Consider the following 24041-nt stretch of genomic DNA (forward strand, 5'->3'; position numbering starts at 1 on the left):
AAAACTCCAGCCGAAGAAGGGTAAGTAAGAAGGTCTCAGTACCATGGCTCTTACAAAGCAGACTGCCCACAAATTGACTAGTGGTAAAGCACCAAGGAAGCATCGGCCTACAAAAGTCGCTCGCAAGAGTGCGCCCTCTGCTGGAGGAGTGAAGAAACCTCATCATCACAGGCCTGGATGTCATCAGAAGTCCACTGAACTTCTGATTCACAAACTTCCCTTCCAGCATCTGATGTGAGAAATTGTTCAGGACTTCAAAACAGATCTGTGCTTTCAGAGTGCAGCTATTGGTGCTTTGCAGGAGGTGAGTGAGGCCTATCTGGTTGGCCTTTCTGAAGACACCAACCCGTGTGCTGTACATGCCAAACATGTTAACAATATACCAAAAGAAATGCAGCTAGAACACCACATTTGTGGAGAACATGCTTAAGAAACCAGTATGATATGAAACATTTCATTCTTTAAAACATTTTTTTTCTTCTTCCTGTTATTGGTAGTTCTGAATGTTAGGTGTGTTTTCCCATGGGGTCAAAAGATGCCTGTGTATATGATTGCAAGTGGAAAATAGGGGACAGAAATCAGGTGTTGGCAGTTTTTCCATTTTCATTTGTGTGTGAATTATTTTAAAATATAAATACAGGACATAAAGTATTCATGCAAGTCGTAATGTCTCAGTGAACACATTTCAGCAGTTCAACTTTATAATAATTATAAATAAACCTGTTAAATTTTTCTGGATAATGTCAGCACTTGATTTTTTTAAAACAAGTAAATATCTTATTGATGGCAGCTAAATGGTGTTTGTAGTGTTTTTTTATCCTTTTTATTGAATTTATTGGGGTCATATGGGTTAACAAAATTACATAGGTTTCAGGCTAATAATTCTATAATACATCGTCTCTGTATTGCATTGTGTGGTGTAGAATTTCTTTCATACAGTAGCTTCCATCCACGCGGTATACTTTTTCTGAGTTGCCCTACATGCAAGTCCCTGTTTTTAATGTTGTCTGCCTTCTGTAATATTGCTGTTCCTGTAAGTTTACTGTTAAAATACATTAAACTATTAAAAACTGCCTACAGAAGTAGAGAGGATAGCAGAGCAAACCATTGGTGCGGCGCCGCCACTGGCTTCAGCAGGCACCCAGTACAGTGTTGCTTCCTTCTCTACCCTCGGGACTATTTTGAATCAAGTCCTAGACACCCTGTCTTTTATAATTCGTAAATATTTCCATCTGCGCCTATAAAAGGTGGGTCTCTTTTTAAAAAAATGCTTAACCACAACATCATCATATCTAAAAATTAACAAATTAATAATTATTTAATATTAAATATCCAGTGATGTCAAATTTCCCTAATTGTCATGCTGATTTGTTTTTTTATGTTTTTTAAATATATTTTACTGATTATGCTATTATAGTTGTTCAATTTTTTCCCCTTTACTCCCTCTTTAAATCAGGATTCAAATAAAGTCAGTGTATTGCTTTTGGTGGCTGTATCTCTCATATCTCTCATATTTTTAAAATCTTTCCTCCTTCTATTTCTCTTTCTTTCTTTCCTTGCAAAGCATTTTAAAAAGCCAGTTTTCCCCAGCCAGTGGGGATCAGTTGGTTGGATCATCATCCCAACCAACTGGATGGTTGTGGGTTCGATACCTGGTCTGGGCACGTGCAGGAGGCAATCGATCTCTCTTGCATCAGTGTTTCTCTCTCTCCCTTCTTCTCTTTCTAAAAGCAATGAAAAAATGTCCTTGTGTGAAGATTAATAATAATAAGTAATAAAATTCCTTTAAAAACAAGCTGTGTCATTTGACCCATAGGGATGTTGCTGGCAGCAGCCCTGTAAACTTGCAGTTATGGCCATGATAAGTTTCAAATTTGACCTTTTCTTCCTTTTTTTTTTTTTTTTCAGTCTAACGTGTAAACCCCAGGACCTCTCACAAGGGAAAGTCAAACAGGCCCTAGGTAGAAGTGTGGGCAGGGCAGAGATGGTAAGGAGACAGCCCCAGGGATCCTGAGAAGCCATGCTTTCTCCCTGGACTGCTGACAGTCTGAGGGTCAGTTACTCTTCCATTTGTACCCAAGGGTAGAGCAGTAAACCTGGAAGTTGTCCAGGGCCAGCCCTGCTAGCCACAGGAGAGAGCAGGGCCCTGGAGACGGCCCTGGGGAGTTGGGGGGAGGGTCTGAGGTGGTGGAGAGGGCAGCATTGGGAGCTCCCAATGCATTAGGCTAGCCTCTTTACCTTGTTGTGTCCCGTGCCAGGGTCAGCCTGGTCCGTTTGGGCTCTTGTAGCCTGGACTCCTCATGCACTAAAGGTGGATGCGCATGCTCTGGCTTTGGTGGATGGCACCAGTTTAGCCAGTTCCTCTGCATCTTAGTTTACTGAGGTCAGAGGGAGATGTTGGCCTGTGGCCAGTGGCCAGATGGCATCCCACAGCCTCGTCTGAGAACACTTGAGGCAGGCTTCAGCTGCTTTTGCTGAGAGTGGGGCACGTGTAGAGGTCTGGCTGGACTAAAGATGTTACTCTTTGGGAGTGCTGGCCCCATAGGCCTTGAACTGGCCATGCACCGAGTATGCTGCTGGCTCTCCAGGTGCTTTGGTGCTGGCTATGTCTTGATTTTCTCTGGAGGTTGGTTTCCCAAGGGCTGGTCACCCTCCTGGGAATTCCCAAGTTTCACAGGCTTGTTGAGAGGGAGCTCTGGTCAGCCTTTCTCAGTGTGCTTGGAGGCATACACCAGCTGCAGGGCACATGCTGGTCCCTCTGGGAGGCCTCTGCCTGGCTCTGATGCTTCTCCTGGCTTTGCCCTACACCGCCCACATCTGGGGAGTCATCCAGAACTCTTCCTTGTCTCCTGTTTTGGGCTGTTGCCTTGGCCTGTTTGGTTTATGTAGGCATGAAATTTTCCCTAGGACAGGGGTGTCAAACTCATTTTCACCAGGGGCCACATCAGCCTTGTGGCTGCCTTCAAAGAGCCAAATGTAATTTTAGGACTGCATAAATGTAACTACTCCTTAACCTAGGGGCAAGGAGGTTGGTGCTGCCGCTGGGTAGAAACAAGGTGCTGGGCTGGATAAAACATGGGCTTTCTGTTTGCCACCCATGCCCTAGGGGTTCCAGAGAATACTGCCTGCCCATTGTGAACTTTGCTTGGCTCACCACTGACCAGCCACGTGGCACCAGGCAGATGATTGCCTGTGTTTCGGTTTCTTCATCTGTGAAATGGGGACAGTAAGAGTGTCTGTGTTTTGGGCTGTGAAGCATTCATACATATTGAGTGCTTGGAAAACTACCTGGCTGTAGTACATAGTCAGCGTCATGTCAGTACCACTGCTGTGGTGACTCTCCATCTACAGACCTGAGTGTCCATGAGGTCAGAGATCCCTCCTTGGTCTTGGTCGTGGCTGTGGGCACCCATTAAGTTTTTGTAAAGTAAACAACTATATGGGCACATTGAACAGACACAGGTGCTTGGTCAGTTCCAGGCCCATCAGAAACAAAAAGGGTCCCTTTGTCCATAATGCTCCAAGTCCACAGGGGTGGATGGACAAAAAAACAGACATCTGTCCTGTAGACCTTGATGAGTCCTACTCACGAGAGTGAATCACATGCTGTGATTGAGAACATTGATCCAGGAAACCTGAAGAAGGATGCGTGCCAGCCCAAGGGAGAGCTGGATGGGGGAAGTAGGAGACAGCAGCATGGCCTGAGATGGCCAGATTGCACTGGCTGTGGTGATGTTTTGGCCTTTTCTCAAGGCTCAGAGGGAGGTCATGGCAGGTTTTGAAGAAGTGGGTTGGGGATAAGCCAAGAGCTGGTTTAAACTTTGTGGATTAAAAGGGGGCTGTAGTGGAAGCAGCTGGATGGTTAGGAGGTGATGAATGGGCCAGGGAGATGAGCAAGGGCTGGCTGAGGAGCCCGGAAGAAAAGCCCAGACCTACCACAAAGCCAGAAGGTAAAGCTGTGGCTGAGCATGGGGTCAGCCAGAGAGGGCGCAGAGGAGAGGAAAGGTCTGCTCTGAGCCTTGTGGTGCTCCTGTATTTGGCAGAGCTGTGGAGTGCTCTTTCAATGCCCCTGTATTTCTCCCCTGGGGAATCATGTGGCCTCAGGTACCATCTGTCTATTGTGTCTCCCAGGTGTCCTTCTCTATCCCAGATCTCTTTCTGGTAAAAAGAGTAGCTTCCATTTATCAATAGCACTGAGCTGAGTGCCTCGGCTTCGTTACCTTATTGAATCTTCTCCATGTTACAGGCTAAGAAACCAAGGCTCAGGGCGGCAGGCCTGTGACCAAGGCTAGGTAGGCAGTGAGGGCAAGCCCCAGCCTCTCAACCCCTTCTAGCTGCCGGCCAACCTCCTGCTGGCATCTCTGAGGACCCAGGGCACCCTCCCCTCCCCGAGGGATTCCCTGAGTTGAGCTTCTCCTCTGAATGTGCAGCTTCCCTCATATCCACTCAAAAAGTTACCTGGGAAAGTTTGAAACACCTACAGAAGTAGATGGAGTGAAGCCCTCTGTAGCCATCACCTGGTTCCAGTGTGTCACAGGGCTGTTTGGTCCATCCCTGGCCTGCCACGCCCAGACATCTGTATTTTGTGTGTCAGTATTCCAGAATGTTCTCTGAAATATAAGGACTGTTTTTTAAGAATAATAATACCAGTATCACACCTACAGATTCATAATTCCTTAATATCCAGTGCTTAAAGATTTTTTTTCTTTTTGAATCAGGATCTAGGTAAGATTCACGCATTGTGATTCATGAGTTTTTCCCTTTTAATATGTAGATTCTCCCTCTATCATTTTTTTCTTTGCAGTTTGTTAAAGAAACTGGGTCTTTCGCCACAGAGTTTGGTGCTGTCAGGCTTTTTGCTGCTTTCATTCCCATGGTGTTTATGTGGCACCGTCCTACTTTGCGTATACCCTGTCATTTTGAACTTGAGTCTGGAGGTGAGATCTGCCTGGAAGGTGGTATCAGTCTTGTCTGGTGGTCTGTGTGTGTGATGTATGTGGACAGCAACTGATGGGCAGCACCTGAATTACCCCTAAAGGGTTACAGAACTGTGATGAGGTCATTCCTTCTCCATGTGGGAGCGGGAACACATTTGTGCAGCTCACCTCTCATCTTCCATGTGGTTATACTGGAAAGGCAGGACAGACACTTGGGTTTGCCTTCCCTTTGCTTGCCAGTTTCTAACCCTGCTCCCAGTCCTGATACCCTACAGGCCGGAGGGTGTTTGTTCACTGGGTCGTGGAACTGTGTTCGTCCTTCCTGAGCCTAAGTCCCTATAGACCCCTTTGCCCCAGGACACAGCACCTGCCCAGCAGCAGCCAAGGCCCTTCCTTCTGGATCACCTCCTGCCACCGCTCTCCATCCTCCCTTTCTGACTGCTGCCATGGGAACTCTCAGGACTCCCAGAGAGGATGCTGTGGCCAGTAGTGCTTCTCCCTGCCCCCTTGGCCCTTCTTGACTTCACCAACTCATAACCACTCTCCAAGCTCATCACAGTGTCCAGGGGACATTCCTGACTTCTTCCCCACCCCCACTGTTGGGTCAGGCTCTTCTTTTATCCATCCTCTCATTTCATTCTTTTGGCAAATATGGAGCACCTCCCCTGGATGGGCATCTGGGGCAGGGGTAAGACAGGAATCCCCAGAGGCTTCAAGAACTTCCCAGTTTGGTGAGGAGACATGCCCTTTGTGACAGGTGCCTTTATAAGGGTGGGCATGAGACAGAGGGATGGCACAGAGGGATACCTGCTTGACTAGACGTCAGCAGGCTGCTGACGGCCTTGGGGCAGAGGCTCCACGATGTCAGAGCTGCCCACTTGAGACCCTCCTGGCTTCTTCTGTGGTCCTCCTGTGGTTGACATTGCACCACACAGGTTGGCAGGAAGAAGAGAGGTGCTGAGACTTCTCCCTGCACCTTTATTTTTGATTTGAGAAGGAAAGCCCTCCCTAGGCTGACCGCGCCCCCTGCCACTGGTATTTCATCATCCCACCATGGACAGGAACACTTCCCAGCCTAGGTTAGATGGGCTGAGGTAGAAGCCCATGCGTCCTGAGACCAGGGGCTGTAGGAAGGAGCAAGGTCAGTGTTGCCTCATTGACTGGCAGTAGCTCGAGAGTACCTGTTTACTAGTCCCCTCACAAGACTTGTGGCTCCTGGAAGGCAGGGTCTGCGGCTGCTTCATGTGACAGGTATGCCTTCTGCCTTTGTCGGCTGAATGGGGGAACAAAGTCATGTAGGTAGATTGAGGGACCCCACTCCTGTCCCTTTATTGAGAAGTAGACACATGGCCACCTGGTTCCCACTTTCAGGTGTCACCCATTCACCAGATTTCGAAAAGCCTGGCATTACTCATATGAACCATGCAGGCCTTTCTGGGGAAGCTGAGGAGGTGTGGCCAGACTGCCAAGCTGGTCTCTGCTCCCCCTCTTCCCCAGGGTTGGAGGGAAGAAAAGGTGTGGAAATGCCTGTGTGAGGGGCTTAGCTGCTTTACTCACCCTCCCCTCCTCGGCTGACCTGTCTCAAGTCTCCTTTGAGTTGCTGAGGAGGCTCCCATGATTGTGTGTGCCGAGGGAGGCACAGGCTGAGGACACAGGACGTCCCAAAGCCACCTGTTAGTGACCCACCTGTTAGTTTCTTCTCTCCCAATGGAGAGCATTTTAAAAAATTGGGGTGTAATTTACATTGCAGAAAGGTTGCCTTTTTAAAGCATACAAATTTGGTGATTTTTAGTAAGTGTTGTGCAACGGTTTTCTAATTCCAGAATATTTTCATCACCTCAGAAAGAAACCTTGTGCCCATTAGTAGTTAGCTTTTATGTCCTCCTGACCAGCCCTTGGCACCCGTGAATCCACTTCCTGCCTCTGTTCTGGACGTGTCACATACATGGAACCACACACTGTGTGGCCTTTTGTGTCTGGCTTCACTCACTGAGCATCGTGTTTTGAAGGTTCAGCCACACTGTAGCGAGTGTCGATGTTTCACTCCTTTCATGGCTGAGTAATATTCCGCTGGGTGGACCATGGTGTGTTTATCCATTCATCTGTCAGTGGGCACTGAGTTGTTTTCAGTTTGAACTGTTGTGAATCCTGCTGCTGTGGACATGGGCATACAAGTTTTTGTGCAGTATATGTTTTCATTTCTCTTGGTTATATATCTAGGAGGGATATATGGGTCATAAAGGTAGGTATTCTATTTTAACAATCTGAGGACTTCTCAGACTGTTTTCCAAAGTGATGACACCAGTTTTCCTTCTCACTGGCAATGCACGGGGATTCAGTTTCTCTATGTCCTCACCAACACTTATTTTCTTTACTACTCATCATCCTAATGAGTGTGAGGTGGTATCTCCTGGTTTTGATTTGCATTTTCCTAATGATTAATGATGTCAAACATCTTTTTGTGTGCTTATTGGTAATTCGTATATCTTTGGAGAAATTTTCCTTCTGGGAAAGGGGTGGGTCAAGGCTCTAGGATAATGGGCCTCAGAGCCTGCAATCAGGTCTCAGCACTGGCACTTAGCAGCTGTGTGTCTAGCCTCCGTTTCTCCATTTGTTGGCAGGTACTGTGAGGGCTTTAGGGGGAGTATGTGCTTGGGGGCTATACAGATAGCAAGAATTTTTCCATTAATGATCTGAGAACGTCATTCTTACTCATCTTTAATGCTGTTGTGGAGTCTGCTTTGCTGGGTGCTCTGCGAAGAGTAAGCTAATTCATTTTGGATAACTGTATGGATGAAAAGTAGGCACACAGAGAGAAGTGGAAGCCAAGCAATGGAGAAAGAAGGGTAGGGGCTTGCAGTGGGGGGCACGCATCTGCCTCTGTCTCGTGTCTGTCCCTGTAGTCTCCTGTCCACCCTCTGAAACAGACTTCCTTCTTTTCATTATTTAAGGAGGAGCCAAGGAAGGTTTGCTTCACCTATGACCTGTTCCTGAACCTGGAGGGCAACCCGCCTGTGAACCACCTGCGCTGTGAGAAGCTCACCTTCAACAACCCCACCATTGAGTTCCGGTACAAGCTCCTGATGGCTGGCGGGGTGAGTGTGCCAGAGTGGATGGGCCCTGCCCCTGCTTGGACGGATGCAGTTTCTCTGTCGTGGCTTCATCCCTGCTCCCTGTGGTGGCAGCCTTGGTGCTGGGAGTGCCTTGGGATTTCCTGGACACGTCTCTCCAGCCTATGGTTGAGTTCCTGCCTGGTATCCAGGAGGGCAGGTTGTACAGGTAGCACCTGGCAGCGCAGGAGAGGACCCAGGTGTCCCGAGTCTGTGCTGGGGCGTTGTCAGCTGGGAATGACCAGTCGCCACTTATCCCCGTAGCTTCTTGGTTGGCTGTGATTAATTAGCATTTTCTTCTGTAAGGGGTGGGGAAAAAATGGGTGTGAGGCCATCCTGTCAGCGTGTTAAGACGCTGGAGCCTGCTTTTAACTGGATTGGCAAGGCTGTGCTGGAGCCCTGTCACCTAGGGAAACAGTGGCAGCTCTCTCCAGGGTCCCTGATGATGCACTCTGCCTAGTAGTTCTGTCCTTGTGAGGCTAGATGAAGGTGTCAGCTCTCAGATCCTAGGTCTCTGTAGTGAGTCATGTGGCCAGCAGTCCTGGTGTGGTGGCAGAGTGCCAGGAGCATGTGTCAGCTCTTAGAGAATGTGGGTGGGGTGCTTGGTGCTTATGGATGGGTGATTGTGGGGGAGGCAGGGCATTTGGCTGCAGGCTGGATTGTGTGTGCCGAGGGAGGCACAGGCTGAAGACACAGGACGTCCCAAAGCCACCTATTAGTGACCCAAAGTCACTAAGCATTTGCCTCCCTCCTAGCAGTGCCTGTAGTGAAGGGTTCAGGTCGTGAGTGAGTGAGTGTGTGTTGGGGGGGTGGGCGGGCCCACCTCCCCAGTGAGTCCAAGGAGTTTGAACTGAGTTTCTTTGGTCCAGGGAGCAGGCCTTTCCTTTTCATTTAATTTAGTAAGCAGTTACTTATTTACTGTAGGAAGTCGGAGTGATTCCTCCCATGTCCCTAATAAAAGTCTGGGATTTAGACCCAGCATGTGATTGTTGGTGGAGTTCGGTACCGGAATGGGAGGGTGTTGAAATCATTTGCCATAGACATTTGTCCTGAAGTTTGCCTGGGAGTTCTGGAAGAACCAAGGAAAAGTGGAGAGGAGTTTCCAGGTTCAGCAAGTCCTCCTCAGCTGTCTTCACCTTGTTTTCCACAGTATTTCCCTAAGGTGTTACCCAAAGCTTCCATAGTCACATCTCAGAGAGATAGATGCTCAGACAGTCAGTGTTCTTAGAGCTCTAGCACCAAGGGACTGTCCCCTTCTGCTTCTTGCATCAGGAGGTTTTCTTGGCTGTGAAGAGATGAAGGCTCAGTGCATCATCTAACCCTATAAAACTGGAGGGGTGGGGGAGGAGGAGGAGACATGAGAAGTTGAGGGAGAGAGGTTGGGATGGCAGGTCCACCTTGCAGTTTGGGATGGGCCAGTCCAGGAGAAAGGAAGGGCGAGTGTGGCCCTTGGGTGGTGGTGTGGTGGTCTTTGCCTGGCACTTTTCACCCTTGGTGAGGGCTGCCCAGAGGTCTGGTCAGGAACTTTCTTGCCTTTTGGGGCTGTGCGAGTTTGGGGCTTACCCTGGACTGGTGGCAAGAACAGTGCTCTCTGATCTTAGGAGCAGCCTAGGACAGCTGCTCCTAGACCTGAGTTGTGGCCCTTACATTAGCCAGTCTGGAGCTCTGAGTGTTTCCGTGGGGCTGGCACTTGCCATCTGGTGGCAAGTGACCACAAACCGGCCTGTGTTGATGCTCGTGCTAGAAGATCTGGAGGACCGCGTGATCTGTAAGTCGATAAGAACTGCTTTCTCTGCTGCCCCTCAGTGGGAGGCACGTGGGTTTGTAATTCCTCACACGAGGTTCAGAAACTTCCTCAGCAGTGACCCGAATGGCTTGGTCACTTTCTGAACAGAGACCAGCCTGCCTGTCCCCTCAGCATTGTTTCATCCTGTGCCTCACTGGTGGCGAGGGTCTGTGTTTCCATTATATGAGACACATCCTTGTGAGACTCTGTGCTGGAGGTGGAAGCGGATTCATTTACTCACATTACCTGTTTTCCGAAAGGCTGTTAGATAGGAGAGAAAGATGCAAGGCCTTCACTGTGTGATCCTGGCATAGCGTCAGTCTAGGACATTTCTCTGGAGGAGAGAAGAGAAGTGAAAATGAAGGGAGGAGGCACCGTCCTTGAGGGAGCAGACCCATGGCTCTGAGGGGGCTTGTCTGTTTCCTGGGTTGGGCTGTTAGTACCTCTCTAAACTCATGCATGTCCTTGCTGGCCTTAGAGTGTGGTGATGTCCTCAGACCTGGTGGTCTTCAGTCATGCTACCAGGGTCACCTGGGTTCTGGGTGTGTGGTTAAGGGTGTCGTGGTGAGGCAGGCTTGGGTGAGCAACTTGGCTTCGGGCCTCATTGCCTCGGAGTCGGGGGTGGGGGCAGGAGTGGCATGAAGGGCTCCACTGCCCTCCTTTCAACCCAGTGTCCCCGTGACCAAGACTGGGCATTACATCAGCTCCTTGCATGAAAGGTTGGGCTCGTCAAGGATCCTAGGTGCTCAAGGTTATTACAGCTAAATGCTTTTTCTTCTTTTTTTTTAATGTGAACTTTATTCTTTTGTTTTCTTATTGCCATCTAGAAAGCTTACTCTGAGTGGCTGACCACTAATAATGTGAACTTCCAGTGTCAAAACTTTGAGAACTTGCCCCTGGGTCTTCTCTCCCTTCAGCAAGTGCCGCGGGAGCCTCACTGGACCTGGGCAGGTGTTTCCGGGAGCACCTCCTGGCAGGAGCCCAGGCCCTTCCTCCTCCTAGTAGTTAGCAAAGGGCAGAGCTCATGTCCCTCTCCTGCGGGCTCTAGCCAGGTGGCTTTTGCAGAGAACTGGGCCTGCCCCCGTGCAGTTCCCTCCTGCCTCGGCCTCACTGCTCGCTCCGTTTCAGTCACCTTTATTCACCAGAGAGTGGAGGAGTGAGGCTCCCGCAGGAGATGTGGGACCCGGCGAAGTCACCACACGCATGTCCAGCAGAAGTTGCTTTCTCCGCTGCATGCCTTCCTGGAGTAGGTGTCTGCCTGGCTTCTTGCCTTCGTGCTTCTGATCTTTCTTAACTGCAGCACGCAGGCCAGCTTTGGCCACAGCTGCCTCCTTGTGCTTCTCAAACACACCGCCAGTCTTCTTGGCCCAGGGCCCACCACACGAGACTGCACCAACTGCACCCGGGCCCAGCCATCCTGGGACCCCGCTTCTCTTTGCTCTCCACCATGAGCCTGCTTCACTCTGGGCACTCAGCACCCAGACCCTCATGGAGGAAATGGCTTTGACTCTTTTGGAAAACTGACACCCAGGCTCTCCTTGGCCTCCTCCCCGAGGTGGAAGCTTGGATGCCTCTAGCCGCATTCCTGCAAGCCAGCTTCCTCTTACCCATCGGATATCCAGCCTGCCTCCTTGCTCATTGATAACATCTGTCTCTTCTTTATCACTAGGTGATGGTAATGCCCGAAGGAGCAGAAACGGTGTCCAGGCCCAGTCCTGACTACCCCATGTTACCCACAATTCCACTCTCTGCCTTCTCTGACCCCAAGAAGACCAAACCGTCCCACGGCTCCAAGGTTAGTGAGGTGGAAGGCCCAGTCACATGGGAGCACTGGGGCCCAGCAGAGGGTCCTGGGCTCACGGAACTCCCTCCGCAGAGCTGGACCCTCCGTCCCTGGACTCTTTCCCTTGGCATCTTCCTCTTGGAGCTCTCTGTGCTCCCTGTGGCTGCCCTCTGCCACTTAGTCAGAACGGTTGGCCCCTCCTGGAGTACATAAAACAGCCTAGTAATCACAGGCTCTTCACCCTCCTTCTCTTGAGGCCAGAGAGCCTTCCCTGTCCTCCCCCTCCTGCCAAGTCAGTGGGCTTAGGACCATTCAGACAGGACCTAAGATAGTTTCTCATAGTTGGGAGCCCGGACAGAGTGTGTCCCCTGCAGCCACCACTGCCTACCTTCTCAGGACTTTTGAGTACAGCCAGAGTGCTCTGTCCACCAGGGCTGGGTGCTTCGTGCCTGGGCTATTCCCGGTTTGGCTTCTTTCTTTGGCAGTAACTCCTGGCAGAGAAAGTTAATTGGGGGAAGGGCCAGGTAGAACCATATGGGTAAGTGAGCTGATTTCCCCCAAGAAGAAATGTTTTATCATCTTCTCTCAGCCCTGTCAACCTTCCTGAGACCACCCTCTGAATCATCCTACAGTAGTCGCCAGAGACCTTCTGATGGTGTCATGCTGTACACATAAACTCCTGAGTGTTCGTTTTGTTCCCTTGCAGCCACCTACACAGCTTCGTGGCCCAGAGGCCAGGTTCCATCTGGCTCTCAGGGCAGTTTGTCTTTGCATCACCGACCGCACAAGTTTATCCACTTTTCATCTTTGCATTTTTCTTGCTTCACTCACCTGTTGGGTGTTGTGGGCCTAAGGAACCCCAGAAGGGACAGGTTGAACTCTCAGGCCAAATGACAGCCTTACTCATCAGCAACGCTGAAGGAGACTCACATCACCCAGGCAGGGTGTTTCTGGCACTTTCCTCAGACCAGTCAGTCTCTGACATCCTCACTTTCATCTGACTTAAGCCCTTGAGACGTATAAGGCCAGAGCCTTAAGAATGGAGTGCAGCTCTGAGGATCTTCCCCATGCCAGCCTCCCAGCCCATCTTTCCTGAGTCTCGTGGAGGTCCAGTGGAAGAGAAATTCTTGCTAGAGATTTGGCAGTTTCTCTCTCAGCCATTCACAGTTGTCTGGAAATCCATGCAAAATAGAAAGGGTAGGACTTGTCATTTCTTCTCTACGTGTCACTTGTGAACAACCCAAACCCCATGAAGAGATGCCCTGCAGCTGGCAAGGACACTCCCATGGCCAGTGGAGCTGCATCTGTGGGGGCTGCTTCATGGCCCCTCTCACTGGAGTGTCTTTATAACCCACAGGATTCCCCAGGCCAGATGGGTGTATGTGCTAGACTCAGAGGCCTGTCAGTAGGGTCCTTGGTCTCCATCCCAACTTGTCCTGGAATCTTTATCCAGCCACCTGGGTGGCATAGCTTAGGAAGCTCCTTTCTTGTTGGTTTCTCAGGCAGCACAAGGTGGGTTCTGCTCTGCTGGAAGCCGTCTCTGCCTATTATCCAGTCCTGGCTTCTGAGTTGACAGCCTCACTCTGCTCTTCTAGGAGCAGTGAGGTAAGGCCTGTGCGCCAGCCTCTTCCTTCAGACGAGCACCTTCCTTTGGGTACTGGCTGTACCCCCCAGATTAGTTCTCTGCTGCTTGGACCCAAAGAGTCTGATCACCAGGTCATGTGATCCAGGCAGAAGAGTCCAGGCAGTGCGGGGAAAGGGTTGGTCATTCAGGGCCTTGCTTGCCAGGGTCCCCACCCTGGGGGAAGCTGGAGAGTATGGCTTTTGTAGCCCTAGGCAGATTGGTCACTCATGGCTCCTTGGCAGGTGGCATGGAAGACAGGAGTTGGAGCCTCCTAGGTGAGGAGTAAGATCCCTGAGGGCTCATACTTCAAGGATAGCGTTCCCTTTGGTCCCCACCCCAGAGTACCCCTGGACTTGTGTACCTGAAGCTTCGGCCTGTGTGATGCCAGCCACTTGGCCTGGGTGATCTTTCTCTATAACTTTGTTCTTAGCCATAACTTTATTCAAACCATTGACAGCTTTAAGGATATGACTGTGAGGGGTCCTCACCCCTGGGAACATCCACATTACTCTCAGAACTTAGTGTGTGGTTTCAGCCTAGTTTTGAGCACCTATGCAGACCCCCAGGTGAAGAGCCGCTGCTTGGAAGGCCCCTGCTTGCTGGACAGGCCCAGCTGACCCCAGGTCTGGGGGAAACAGTGGGAACCATGCTGAGGCCTTTGGCAGTCATGCCCATTGGGTGTGCTCTTGCCCTGCCTCTTGGGGCTGTGGCAGCCCCTATGGCCTGGGGGGTGCATGGATACTTCGAGAAGAGGCTGGAAGTGCATGGGTGGGGTCTTCTTTTTGCCTCCCTCCTCAGGGGAGCAGATTGCTGGGGAATGGAGCCCTCAGGGGCTGGCCCCATTCCACACACCAGCCCCGATGGTGGCACCCCTTTAGATGGTCGGCTGGGAGCTTGTGGTGTGAGTACTCCTCCCCACTGCCCTGGAGACAGAAGGGCCAGGGCTGGGGCCCAGGGGCTGATGTTTCTCCAGAGAGGCAGCAGGAGCCCGTGTCCACACAAGATTGTCTCTGAACCTTTGGCACTGATGTGGGTTGTGGATTTGCAAGAAGATGGTGACCAAGTAGATCCAGGGTGGTTGAGGCCATGTCAACTGTTCATGTAGCTGTTTATTGTGGGTCGGGAGAGCAGGAAGCAGAGGCCTCACTCCTGGCCATTTAGCTGGCTTGCCTGTCCCCTCAGCACTTGGGTAAGCTGGTGAAATGTGGCCACCTCAGGTGATGCATACCACCCCCAGGGTCTGGCCAATGTTGGTTTCCTGGTGAGCTTTGATTTGGAGAGCCTCTGAGTCCAGCTGAGCACCTAGCTGACAGAATGGGGGCGGAGCCCTTGGCAGCTGACAGCAGCAGGCACCTGTCCAGCAACACTGGACGTGCGGGGTGATTAAAGGATATTGCCAGGGAAGAGGCAAACAAGGTGTCACACTGGGCTTCTACCCAAAGGGCATGCTCTGTACGGAGTGACTGTTGCCTCCATGAGTGCGCTCTATCATCGATGGTGAGGTAGGTGGTTTTGCCCTTGTTCAGAGGAAGTTCTGGCGCACAAGGTTGGCATCATCTGGCCCAGCTTCCCTGGCAGCCTGGAGCAGGGCTGCTCTCTGCCTCTGTCCCTGGCTTGCGCTCCGTGACCTGGCTGATCTACCCTGAACCCTCTGAATTTCCCAGGAGCCATTCACATTATAGAAAAGCTGCCCAGGCAGCTTCAGTTCCAAAAAGTCAGGAGCTGTTGGTCCTGTACAGCACTTGGGAACCCAGCAGGCAGTCAGGGTGCTGACTGTGGGCCTGAGAGAACCATTATACCTGACCAGACAGGCTGAGTCGGGATGACCAGGCAGGAGATGCACAGACTCTGTGGTGGGGACAGAAGAGAGGGTACAGCCTGCCAGCACCCTTAGTGGGGAGCTTCCAGGTGTCCGAGCGGGAGGGGTCTTTGTGGCCGCCATTGTCTGACTCACGTGTGCTCTTCTTGAATCCCTCAGGGAATGTCAGTTCAATTCAGAGGGGAGTCTTAGCCTGCAGTCGCCTGGGACCTGCTGACACTTCCTAGTAGTTTAAAGGGACAGCTCCATTTAAAACTATCACCTGCTGCCTTACTTTTTCGCTTTTTGGAAGATTTTCTCTAGCTGAGTCTGAATCAGGTGGATTATACTTTATAGGGGTCGGGGGAGGTGGAGCAGGGCGACCTGAGATGCTGTTTGACTATGTCTCTCCCTTCCCACCCAACATTTCAGGATGCCAGCAGGGAGAGTGGCAAGGCCTGCAAGACCCACAAGACGGCCAAGGAGCACCGGGAGCGGCCACGCAAAGACTCAGAGAGCAAGGGCCCCTCCAAGGAGCCAGAGCGTGAGCAGGCTCGGAGTGCAAAGGACACAGCACGGAAGCTGGTTGAGGGCCGGCCCCCTAAGGAGGAGAAGGCCCCGCCACCCAAGGCTGCATTTAAGGAGCCTAAGATGGCCCTGAAGGAGACCAAACTGGAGAGCCTGTCCCCCAAGGGCGGCCCCCCACCACCACCCCAATCCAAGTCTTCCAGTAAGCGGCCAGCTGCCGCCGACTCACCCAAGCCCAGTGCCAAAAAGCAGAAGAAGAGCAGCTCCAAGGGGTCCAGGAGCACCCCTGGCACTTCGCCCCGCACCTCGTCTTCCTCCTTCTCAGACAAAAAGTCGGCCAAGGACAAGGGCAGTGTCAAAGTGGAGAAGATCAAGGCCGAGAGTGAGCCCCGGGAGATCAAAAAACCCCTAGAGGTGGAGGAGTCCAACTCGGAGGATGAGGCTTCCTTCAAGACAGAGGTGAGGTGCCTCCTTTCCGCATCAGTCCTGTCACCCCCGTCCTCATCCTTTTTCCTGCTTCTGAACCATCGAAGTCTTGTCAGCCCAAAGGTTAGGTGAGGAGTCTGCGATCCCAGGCATAGGGCTCCCACTTGCTCCTCATGACTTTGGGCACACCTGAACACCTTGCTAAGCCTTAGTTCCCCTTTTGTCAAGGGTGATAAAGCCTGCCTATGAGAACTCGGTGGAAATAGTACTTAGGGAAGGGTGGTTCTGGTAAAGCATGATAGTCTGATACCTGGGTTCCAGGTTCTTTACCTTGGGAGCCCCTTGCATGGCCCAGGGTCTTGATGGCCGCTTTGGGGTCAGGGTGAGTGAGTGCATCTCACTGTCATCCCTTCCCCAGCCACCATGTGGTTTGTCTGCAGAGAATTCACTTGCTTTGCCAGCAGGGTAGACCTGTGTCTCCATCCTGCTTTCCACAGTCTGGAAGTTTAACGCTGACCACTGAGTCTCACCCAGCTGCCTTCCTAGATGACCAGTAGAGTCTGAGGCCTCACCACTCCTACCCCTGTCCACTCCTGTTCATGCAGCCTGGACACAGGGGTCTTGACTAGGCAAGGCTCGAGTTTTCTAAGCATGGGCCAGAGCCCCTCTGCGAGAGTGGCATTCTGTCACTGTGAGAGGCTCTGGGCTCCTTCTGCAGCAGTGTTTCCAGGTAGCTCTCTGAAGGTTGCCGTGAGAGACCCTCAGAACCACAAAGGACCCCACAGCCAGATTGCTGACTGGGTGGCCAGACCCCCCTGGGGCCTCAGGTGATGATGTCCTCTGAGTGCTGTGATTGGCATCTGGTGGTCGGAGAACAGGTGCCTGGGTGGGTGGATGGATGGGTGGGTGGATGGATGGGTGGGTGGATGGATGGGTGGGTGAATGAGTGATCCCTTTACCTGTAGCACCACACCAGCGCTCAGTGGCCTTTTGCTATTTCCAAATCTTCATTCACTCTCAAAGGCTGAAGCTTTGCCGCTAACTCTGCTGCTCAGGGCTCCACTGGGACTTTGAAAGTGACTGCCGGAAATGAAACTAGAGCTATTTTGTATCAGCAACACCAGTGTCATAAGTATGTGGCTTCCAGGAGGGTACCCCATCGGAGGCAACAGCACTGGGGGTGATGATTCAGTCCATGGGTGACAGTGTGCCACTGGTGTAGGGGATGCACATGGGGCCAGTGATGCCATGTGCCCAGCATTTCTCACAGCCAGGAGTCACTGTCTGCCAGTGAACCTAAGGTAGCAGGACCTTGGAACATTTCTTATTTGGAAGCCTCCTGGCGATCCAGGGCCATCTCAGTATCCCATTCAGCTGTCGAAGGTTCTTTAGGTGCTAAATAGCACCTCGGTCTGTCATGTGTCATCTGCTTAGCATCTGGAGCTCTGAGCAGGTGCTTTTCCCTCCCTTCCGCCCTAGATGCTTCCAGGTGAGTCCCTTCTGCACCCAAGGGTGGTGTTCCTGCACTGGGTAAGAGATGGAGGCCTTGCCTGATGCCCCAGGTGTCCACACTGATGACCAGCTGTGATCATTGTGAGACTTGGGGTGCTGTGTTGGAAGCCTTCTTCCCCCAGCACTGCTGCTCGGTGGGCTGGATGTCTGGTGTCTATGTCCTTGGGTACCTATGACCTGAGGCTGGAGTTTTGTGGAAGCCTGGGGGGGTTTCTCCTGGCTGAAGTGCATCCCAGCTCTGAGAAGCTTTTGAATGACAAACTTTAGCCACTCAAGCCCCATGCAGGTGTGAGACCTGGGCCCCCAGCAGGGTGCCTGGGGGACTCTAGGCCTGCAGGACTGTGACTCAATGACATTTCCCAACCCTAGGACCTTGGTGAGGCACAAACATCTATAGTGGAGGAGGCAAGACAGCCTTTCATACCTGGACCTCCCAGCCTTCCTTGACGATCTCAGGTCATACCACCCTGGAGGCTGCATGGGGTGCCACCTCTGGAAAGCTCTGGCTGTGGCATGAAACCTGAGTTGCCTTTTCCTGTTTGGCCAAGAGGGTGTCAGGGGGCTCCTTGTCTGAGTCCCCGGGCCGAGCCCCCAGCTTCCCCAGCTCTTTCAGCTGCTTCTCCGTGGCCTCCTTGGCCTGTAGGGTTCTGTTCAGTCATGGGCAGGAGTACTGAGAGCACAAAAGGCCACTCTGTCCTCCTGGACACTGCATGTGGCCAAGCACTGGCACTTGCCAGTAGCACTCACAGTGACCCCTCATGGGCTTTTGGACACACACCTCTAGGCCCTTTGGGTGGAAACCATTTCCACCCCTTGGGTTTATGTGGAAGGAAAAGGGACAAATGCATCTGAGCTCATTTGACTTGATGGCCTCCCCTCCCGCTTCCCTACCATGCTGCCCTGAGCCCCTGGCCTGGCCCTGCTGTTCTTTGGCAGTCTCGTGGACCTTCTGCTCACGCCCCTGGCTCCAGGTTCTCTGCCCCATACAGCAGAGGCATGGTGGGCACTGCCCTCCACATGCTGGTGGCTGGCACACACACTTAGCAGGGGCCGCAAGGCAGCTTTTACAGATAAGGGGTCCTGAGTCTCAAAGCCAAGGATGGCCTTGGCCAGTTGGTGACAAAGCCAGGGTCAGAACCAAGACCCCTGAACCAGAATTAGAACTTAAATCTGCATGCTAGAGGGCCCACCAGGCTCCAGGCCCATTGTTGGGGGTTTGGGGAAACATGCCTGTCTGTGTGGCACCCCCACAGTGGACAGTGGTTGATAGTAATCTGGGCTGGGTTTCTCCTGGAGGATTCTCCAGCTTGGAGCCATCATGAGGGAACTGGTAGTAGGGTCTGGAGCTGGTGGTTTAGGCCCAGATAAACTCTAGAAAAGAGGCCCCTTAACTCTTCAGGTGACAAGTGTTCTGTCCCTAGGTGGCCTGATCACTCTCTGGATCTATTGAGTGAGCAGAGACTTGAGGCTTTCTGGGTCCCCTCTGCGGGCTGGGAGCTGCCCTGGACCCAAAGACCATCAGGAGGGACTTTGCTAAGCCCCTGCTTTCCTGGGGTCTCCTCTCACATGACCCATGCCAGGACTGAGCAGACACTGTAAGGTGCCTCTCCTGTCTCCTGGTCCCCTCTTCTCTTGACAAGGTGGGGCTCCCAGGGGTGGGTGGCTGGTCCCAAGTGCTCAAGGTGTTCCATTTCTCCAGATGGTCCCACCCTGAGAACAGGCTTGCTGGGGGTAAAGTAGCCTCCCAGGTTTCTGGGGAACTCTGGTCCAGGGAAGACTGTCCTTCTGCCCTTCAGAGCCTGTGCCATAGACCTGTGGCCTGCTTGGCCATGTGCACCTTCTGAACTGCTACTTGGCTGGAACAAAGCCCCTGTTCTAGCTTGGTGCTCCATGTGGGAAGCCAGAGGCTCCTTTCCTGAATAGGGGTCTGTAGTAACCAGTTCCTTTTCACCCAGGGAAGTGCAACCCTCCTCATCTTACCCCCATGTATCCTAAGGCCTAGTGGCCTAGATTTAGCTTTTACTGTCCCCTGGTGGCTGAGTCTGGGTGGGTGGCTGCAGGAGGGAGATGTGATGGGGCTCTGGGTACAGTGGGGCCAGGCTCAAGTCCACCTTGTGTTCAACTGCCTGTCATATACACACACTGATCATCACCTCAGGGCACCTGGGAGGTGATGGCAGCACGTGGCAGGGAGATAGCTTTTTGTCATCACTCAGCATTGGGATTGGCAGTGGGGAGACAAGGGGCAGAATGAGAGGCTAGGTCTCTGCACCCTCCTTTCCTGTTCTGGACCTCTCCTCTGTTCCCCACGGCACCACAGCCCCCATAGCCAGCTCTTGCCCTCACAAGGAGGAGGAAGGCAGGGCCCACAGACAGACATGCTACACCCTCCCTTTCATGGAGAGCCTAGTTCCCTGCCCTCCTGCCTAGGCACATGTGAAAACTAGAGATGTGATGTGAGCTTCTTCTCCTGGAATCACTAGAAATTTGAAGTTCCTCAGTGGGAAAAGAAAGGCCATTGCACATGGAACGAAAAGTGGTGGTGCCCTGGGGCCAGGAGCTGCATGCACGGGGCCCTGGAAGCCGTGTTCTCAGGAGTGTGTGTGCAGGGCCCTCCTGTGTGCCTTGAGCCTGGTGCCTTTGTCACCTTCTGAGTGCGTATCTGGGGGAAGACTCCATCTGGTGTCGCCGCTACCAGAGCACATTTCTTATCTACTCCTTTTTCTTGGACTGAAAGATTATTCCTGTCTTTTCTCCCCGCTGTCCCACTCCACCCCTGTTGTGGGGTGAAGTCCGCCCAGTCGAGCCCATCCAACTCCAGCTCCAGCTCTGACTCCAGTTCGGATTCGGATTTTGAGCCATCTCAGAACCACAGTCAAGGTGAGTAATGGTGAAGGAAAGAGACGGGAAGTTTCCAGTGGCTCACTGCTGTGGGAGCTGCCCTGATGCTGCCTGGAGGCTGGTGGGGTTCTGGGTTTGTTGTGCAGTCAGAGAGGTTTGCTAGTAATTTCTGGTGACTTCACGTATGAGCTTCAGCAGGGTCTGACAGCTGCTGCCACTGCCAGAGAAACCCATTGACACCTTGCCCCAGGGCTGGGGGTGATGGGGAAGGCCTAGAATGAGGGATGAGGGTGAGGGTGATGAAGGGGGGCCTGGAGCTATGGGGAGGGCAGGAGCCTTATGCCTGAGCTGAACTTACCCTGGGCATTTTTTTCAGTATTCTACTGCTCGCCTAGACTGGGCCCCCAGAGAGCCACATTCATAGGTTGTAGAAGCTTGGGGAGGGTGTATTGAAAAGAAAAGCAGAAGTGGTGTGAAGTGCTACTCCTTCTAGTGTCTGTCCCCTGGGCCCTCAGGATGTTCTGTCTGTGTGACGAGGGCTTCAAGCTGTGCTGATGAGGAGCTTGCAGGCTAGTGGGGATGGGCCCCTTTCTGGGGTGTGTGTGTGTGTGTGTGTGTGTGTGCATGATTCCAAAATATGTAACATTTTGCTTTTTCTGATTGTATAAATGGCTTATTCTATAGTTGTTCAGTCTCTTTAAGAGTCTTTAAATCTTGCTTTAGTTTGTTCTTTTTAAGCTTATTTTATTGATTATGCTATTACAGTTGTCCCATTCTTTTTTTCCCCTTTTATCCCCCTCTGCCTGGTACTCACATTCCCTCCAGCACCCCCACCCCCTTACTTCATGTCCATGGGTCATACATGGTTTCTCCATTTCCTATACTATTCTTAACCTCCCCCTGTCCTGTACCTTCATTTGTGCTCTATCCGTAGCCAGACACCCTCCTCACCAACTCCTCCCAGATGGAGGCAGCATTAGCTCCTTTCCCAGCCCTGCCCACCCTGTCCCATCACAGGATAGCTCTCCTGGATCGGGGCAGGAATGCTCTGCTTTGAAAGTGGGTCTGCCTGGCACTCAATAGTCTGCATTTCTGCCTTTTCCCTGTAGGACCTCAGGAATGGGGACGCTGTTAGGGGGAAAGGGTATAAGGCCCACTTGGCTGCCCCAGACTAGGGAGGGCCTTCCTTAGGTGCAGGGCGGGCCTGGCCACTCCCAGCCTGCAGGACACAGGTGGAAAAGGGTGGCATGGAGCACACTAGCCCTGTCGACCCTGCCACTCACCCTCAAACCGGAAGCATTTCTTCTGGTAGATTGGACCCACAGTCTCCTCCCAGAATCCTCTCTTAAGGGTTGTGGAAAGCTGGAGGAAGAGATCATAAAGGGTGGGTGGGGGGCGGACCATTTGACCTGGAATTCAGATGTGCAGTTGCTGAGGGGCCTGGGGGATGGGTGCTGGAAGCCCAGATTCTCCGAGGGCTCTTATCTATGGGGAAGGGAGGGGGGACCTGCTGAAGTGGGATCACATGACCAAGGTAATTGAGGGCTTTGTGTCCCTCTGTTGCCTTGGTAACCGGAATATAAACCAAAGATGCCTCTGTAGGGGACTGGAACTAGGTGCCTCTGGAGAAAGGGGAGGATGGTGGGCTGGGAGCAGCAGAGGGGGTTGCTGAGGCACTGGTCAGGCTTGAGTGGGGGCACAGGCTGGTGGGGGATCCTGTGGCCCTAGGCTCTGGCCATATTGTCCTCCCCAAGGCTGCCTGGTCCTGGCTCCGGGCAGAGGCTCTGATCTCAGAGCTTAGGAGCAGAGGATGGCTGCTCCTTTGGCTTTGACAATGGAAGGGCCCTGTGGTCCTGCCTCAGGCCAGGGTCCAGAGGCCTGTGAGCAGGGCCAGGAAGGTAGGGGATGTGGGGGCTAGAGGGTTCCTTAGGCAGAGGGCAGCCTTGGAGACAGCCCTTGAAGATGGGTGGCAGGCCCCATGTGGTCAGAGGGATTTGTATTCATAGGATTTGTATGGGTACATTTCGGAGGTTGTGGTGTCAAGAAGCTCTGTGGCCCTGGAGGTGGAGGGGACCCTACAGGGCCCAAGTAGAGCCCTGACCTCCCTCCTTTTTCTCCTCTTCCTCGCCACCCTCCCCAGGACCCCTGCGCTCTATGGTGGAGGACCTGCAGTCTGAGGAGTCCGACGAGGATGATTCTTCATCAGGCGAGGAGGCTGCCGGCAAGACAAATGCAGGGAGGGATTCCAGGTGCCTGGGCTGGTGGGGGATGACTGGGTGGGGGTGGCGGACCTTGTTGGCTCTACTAAGATTGTGGGGCCTCAAAGAGGAGAGGCTAGGGCAGGAGTGTCCCTGGGGTGGGGGCAAAGGAAGCATCTGCGCCTATTGGCCATGCCCTGCCTAGGGGCCGGACAGTCTCCTGTTTCCTGAAGTGCAGGGGCCTTAGGTGGCATCCTTTCTCCTGTCGTTTGTAGGCGTGGGCTGCACGGTGGAAAGGGGTGGGATGTTGAGGGAAAGAAGTCTAGTCGCCATCTGAGAAATGGGGAGAGGCATTGCCTAGCAGCCCTAGGACCAGCCCTGATCTGAGGCAGGAGTTGGGGTGGGGGTGGGTAGAGGTGGGCTGGTTCCTCTGTTTTTGGGCCTTGGGACTGTTCCCCTACCCCCATGTGTGTGTCATGGGGGCAAGCATAGTCAGCCCAGCTCAGTGGCTTGGTCAACCCAGATTCGGCCCCAATTCAGCCCCAACTTGGCCCCTTCTCCCTGGGAGGCTGAGGCCTCCAAGCCTCAGCAGCCCTTTAAGCCTGGATGTGCACCCAGTGTACATCCACCAGGCACAGGGATGCCAGACGGTGCTCATAGGCAGTCTGTCCGTGTAGCTGGTGAAACCCACCATCCAAAGAGTGTGGCTGTGGAGAGTTCTCGAGTGGCCACTTAGCTTCGGACAGGCTGAAGGAGGCTGCTTGTCTCCCAGGACAGGGTTAATGGCAACGACCTCACCTGTTTGGTGCTGTCAGCGTTCAGCTTTGACTCCTGCTGGATGCTAGGTGGAGGGAGCTGAGAGGGTGCTGTTCTGGAGGGTCTCCCACAGCAGTGCAGGGGCCAAGCATGCAGCAACTCTAACGTCCTTTTGCAGGGGCAGACATGGAAGGCCCAGGTAGGGCTTCCCTGGGCACCGAGGGGCATGGCATCCATTGTCAGGAAGGCGCCACGTAGACCTTGCTTTGGCGCTGCAGCTTGTTGGGAGGAGTTGGCCAAGCCCCATTTCATCCTGGTCTGCTCCCTGGGGAGGACTGTAGTCTGCCATGTCCCAGCTGCTGCCTGGTGGACCCTGGGAAGAGGGGGACTCGAGTTGTCTGCAGGGTAATGGGGCTGATCCTGGGTTGGCTGATGGGGTAGTGGTGCCTGGGCAACAAGGAAGCACGGCCTGCTTTTCCCACTGGAGTGATCTGCAGCTGGGAAGTCAGGGAGAGAGAGCTCTGGGCCTCAGGAGAGCAGGGGCCCCGGGGCCTGCTCCTTACCGAAGGAGTTTACCTGAGGAAACAGACAGCTTGACCTTGGAGGGAAGTGAGACAGGAGCCCCCGAGGCCCAGGTTTCACACAGCATTCCTGGCACTTCCTAGCACTGTTTTCATAGTGAGGCATTTTAGGCAGAGGGAGAAGGCAGCAGGCGGGTTCACTGTGTCACAGATGTGTGAGG

The 24041-nt window shown here is 52.8% G+C and overlaps 1 protein-coding gene across 4 annotated transcripts in view; it reads left to right on the forward strand.

Moving 5' to 3' along the window:
• Positions 1–24041, forward strand: part of MLLT1 (MLLT1 super elongation complex subunit) — a 68948-nt gene that overhangs the window by 40202 nt on the left and 4705 nt on the right. For 3 of the 4 annotated variants that reach the window (XM_045831210.1, XM_045831212.1, XM_045831214.1), the window contains 5 exons: positions 7889–8032; positions 11503–11628; positions 15471–16025; positions 20297–20384; positions 22486–22594. In XM_045831210.1, the coding sequence (XP_045687166.1) occupies positions 7889–8032; positions 11503–11628; positions 15471–16025; positions 20297–20384; positions 22486–22594 (1022 nt within the window). The remainder of the gene's footprint in view (positions 1–7888; positions 8033–11502; positions 11629–15470; positions 16026–20296; positions 20385–22485; positions 22595–24041) is intronic. The other variant, XM_045831213.1, reaches the window with a different exon arrangement.

The sequence above is a fragment of the Phyllostomus hastatus genome, unplaced genomic scaffold, assembly GCF_019186645.2.
Source record: "Phyllostomus hastatus isolate PE091 unplaced genomic scaffold, TTU_PhHast_1.1 phas_contig_159, whole genome shotgun sequence".
Classification (NCBI taxonomy): Eukaryota; Metazoa; Chordata; class Mammalia; order Chiroptera; family Phyllostomidae; genus Phyllostomus; species Phyllostomus hastatus.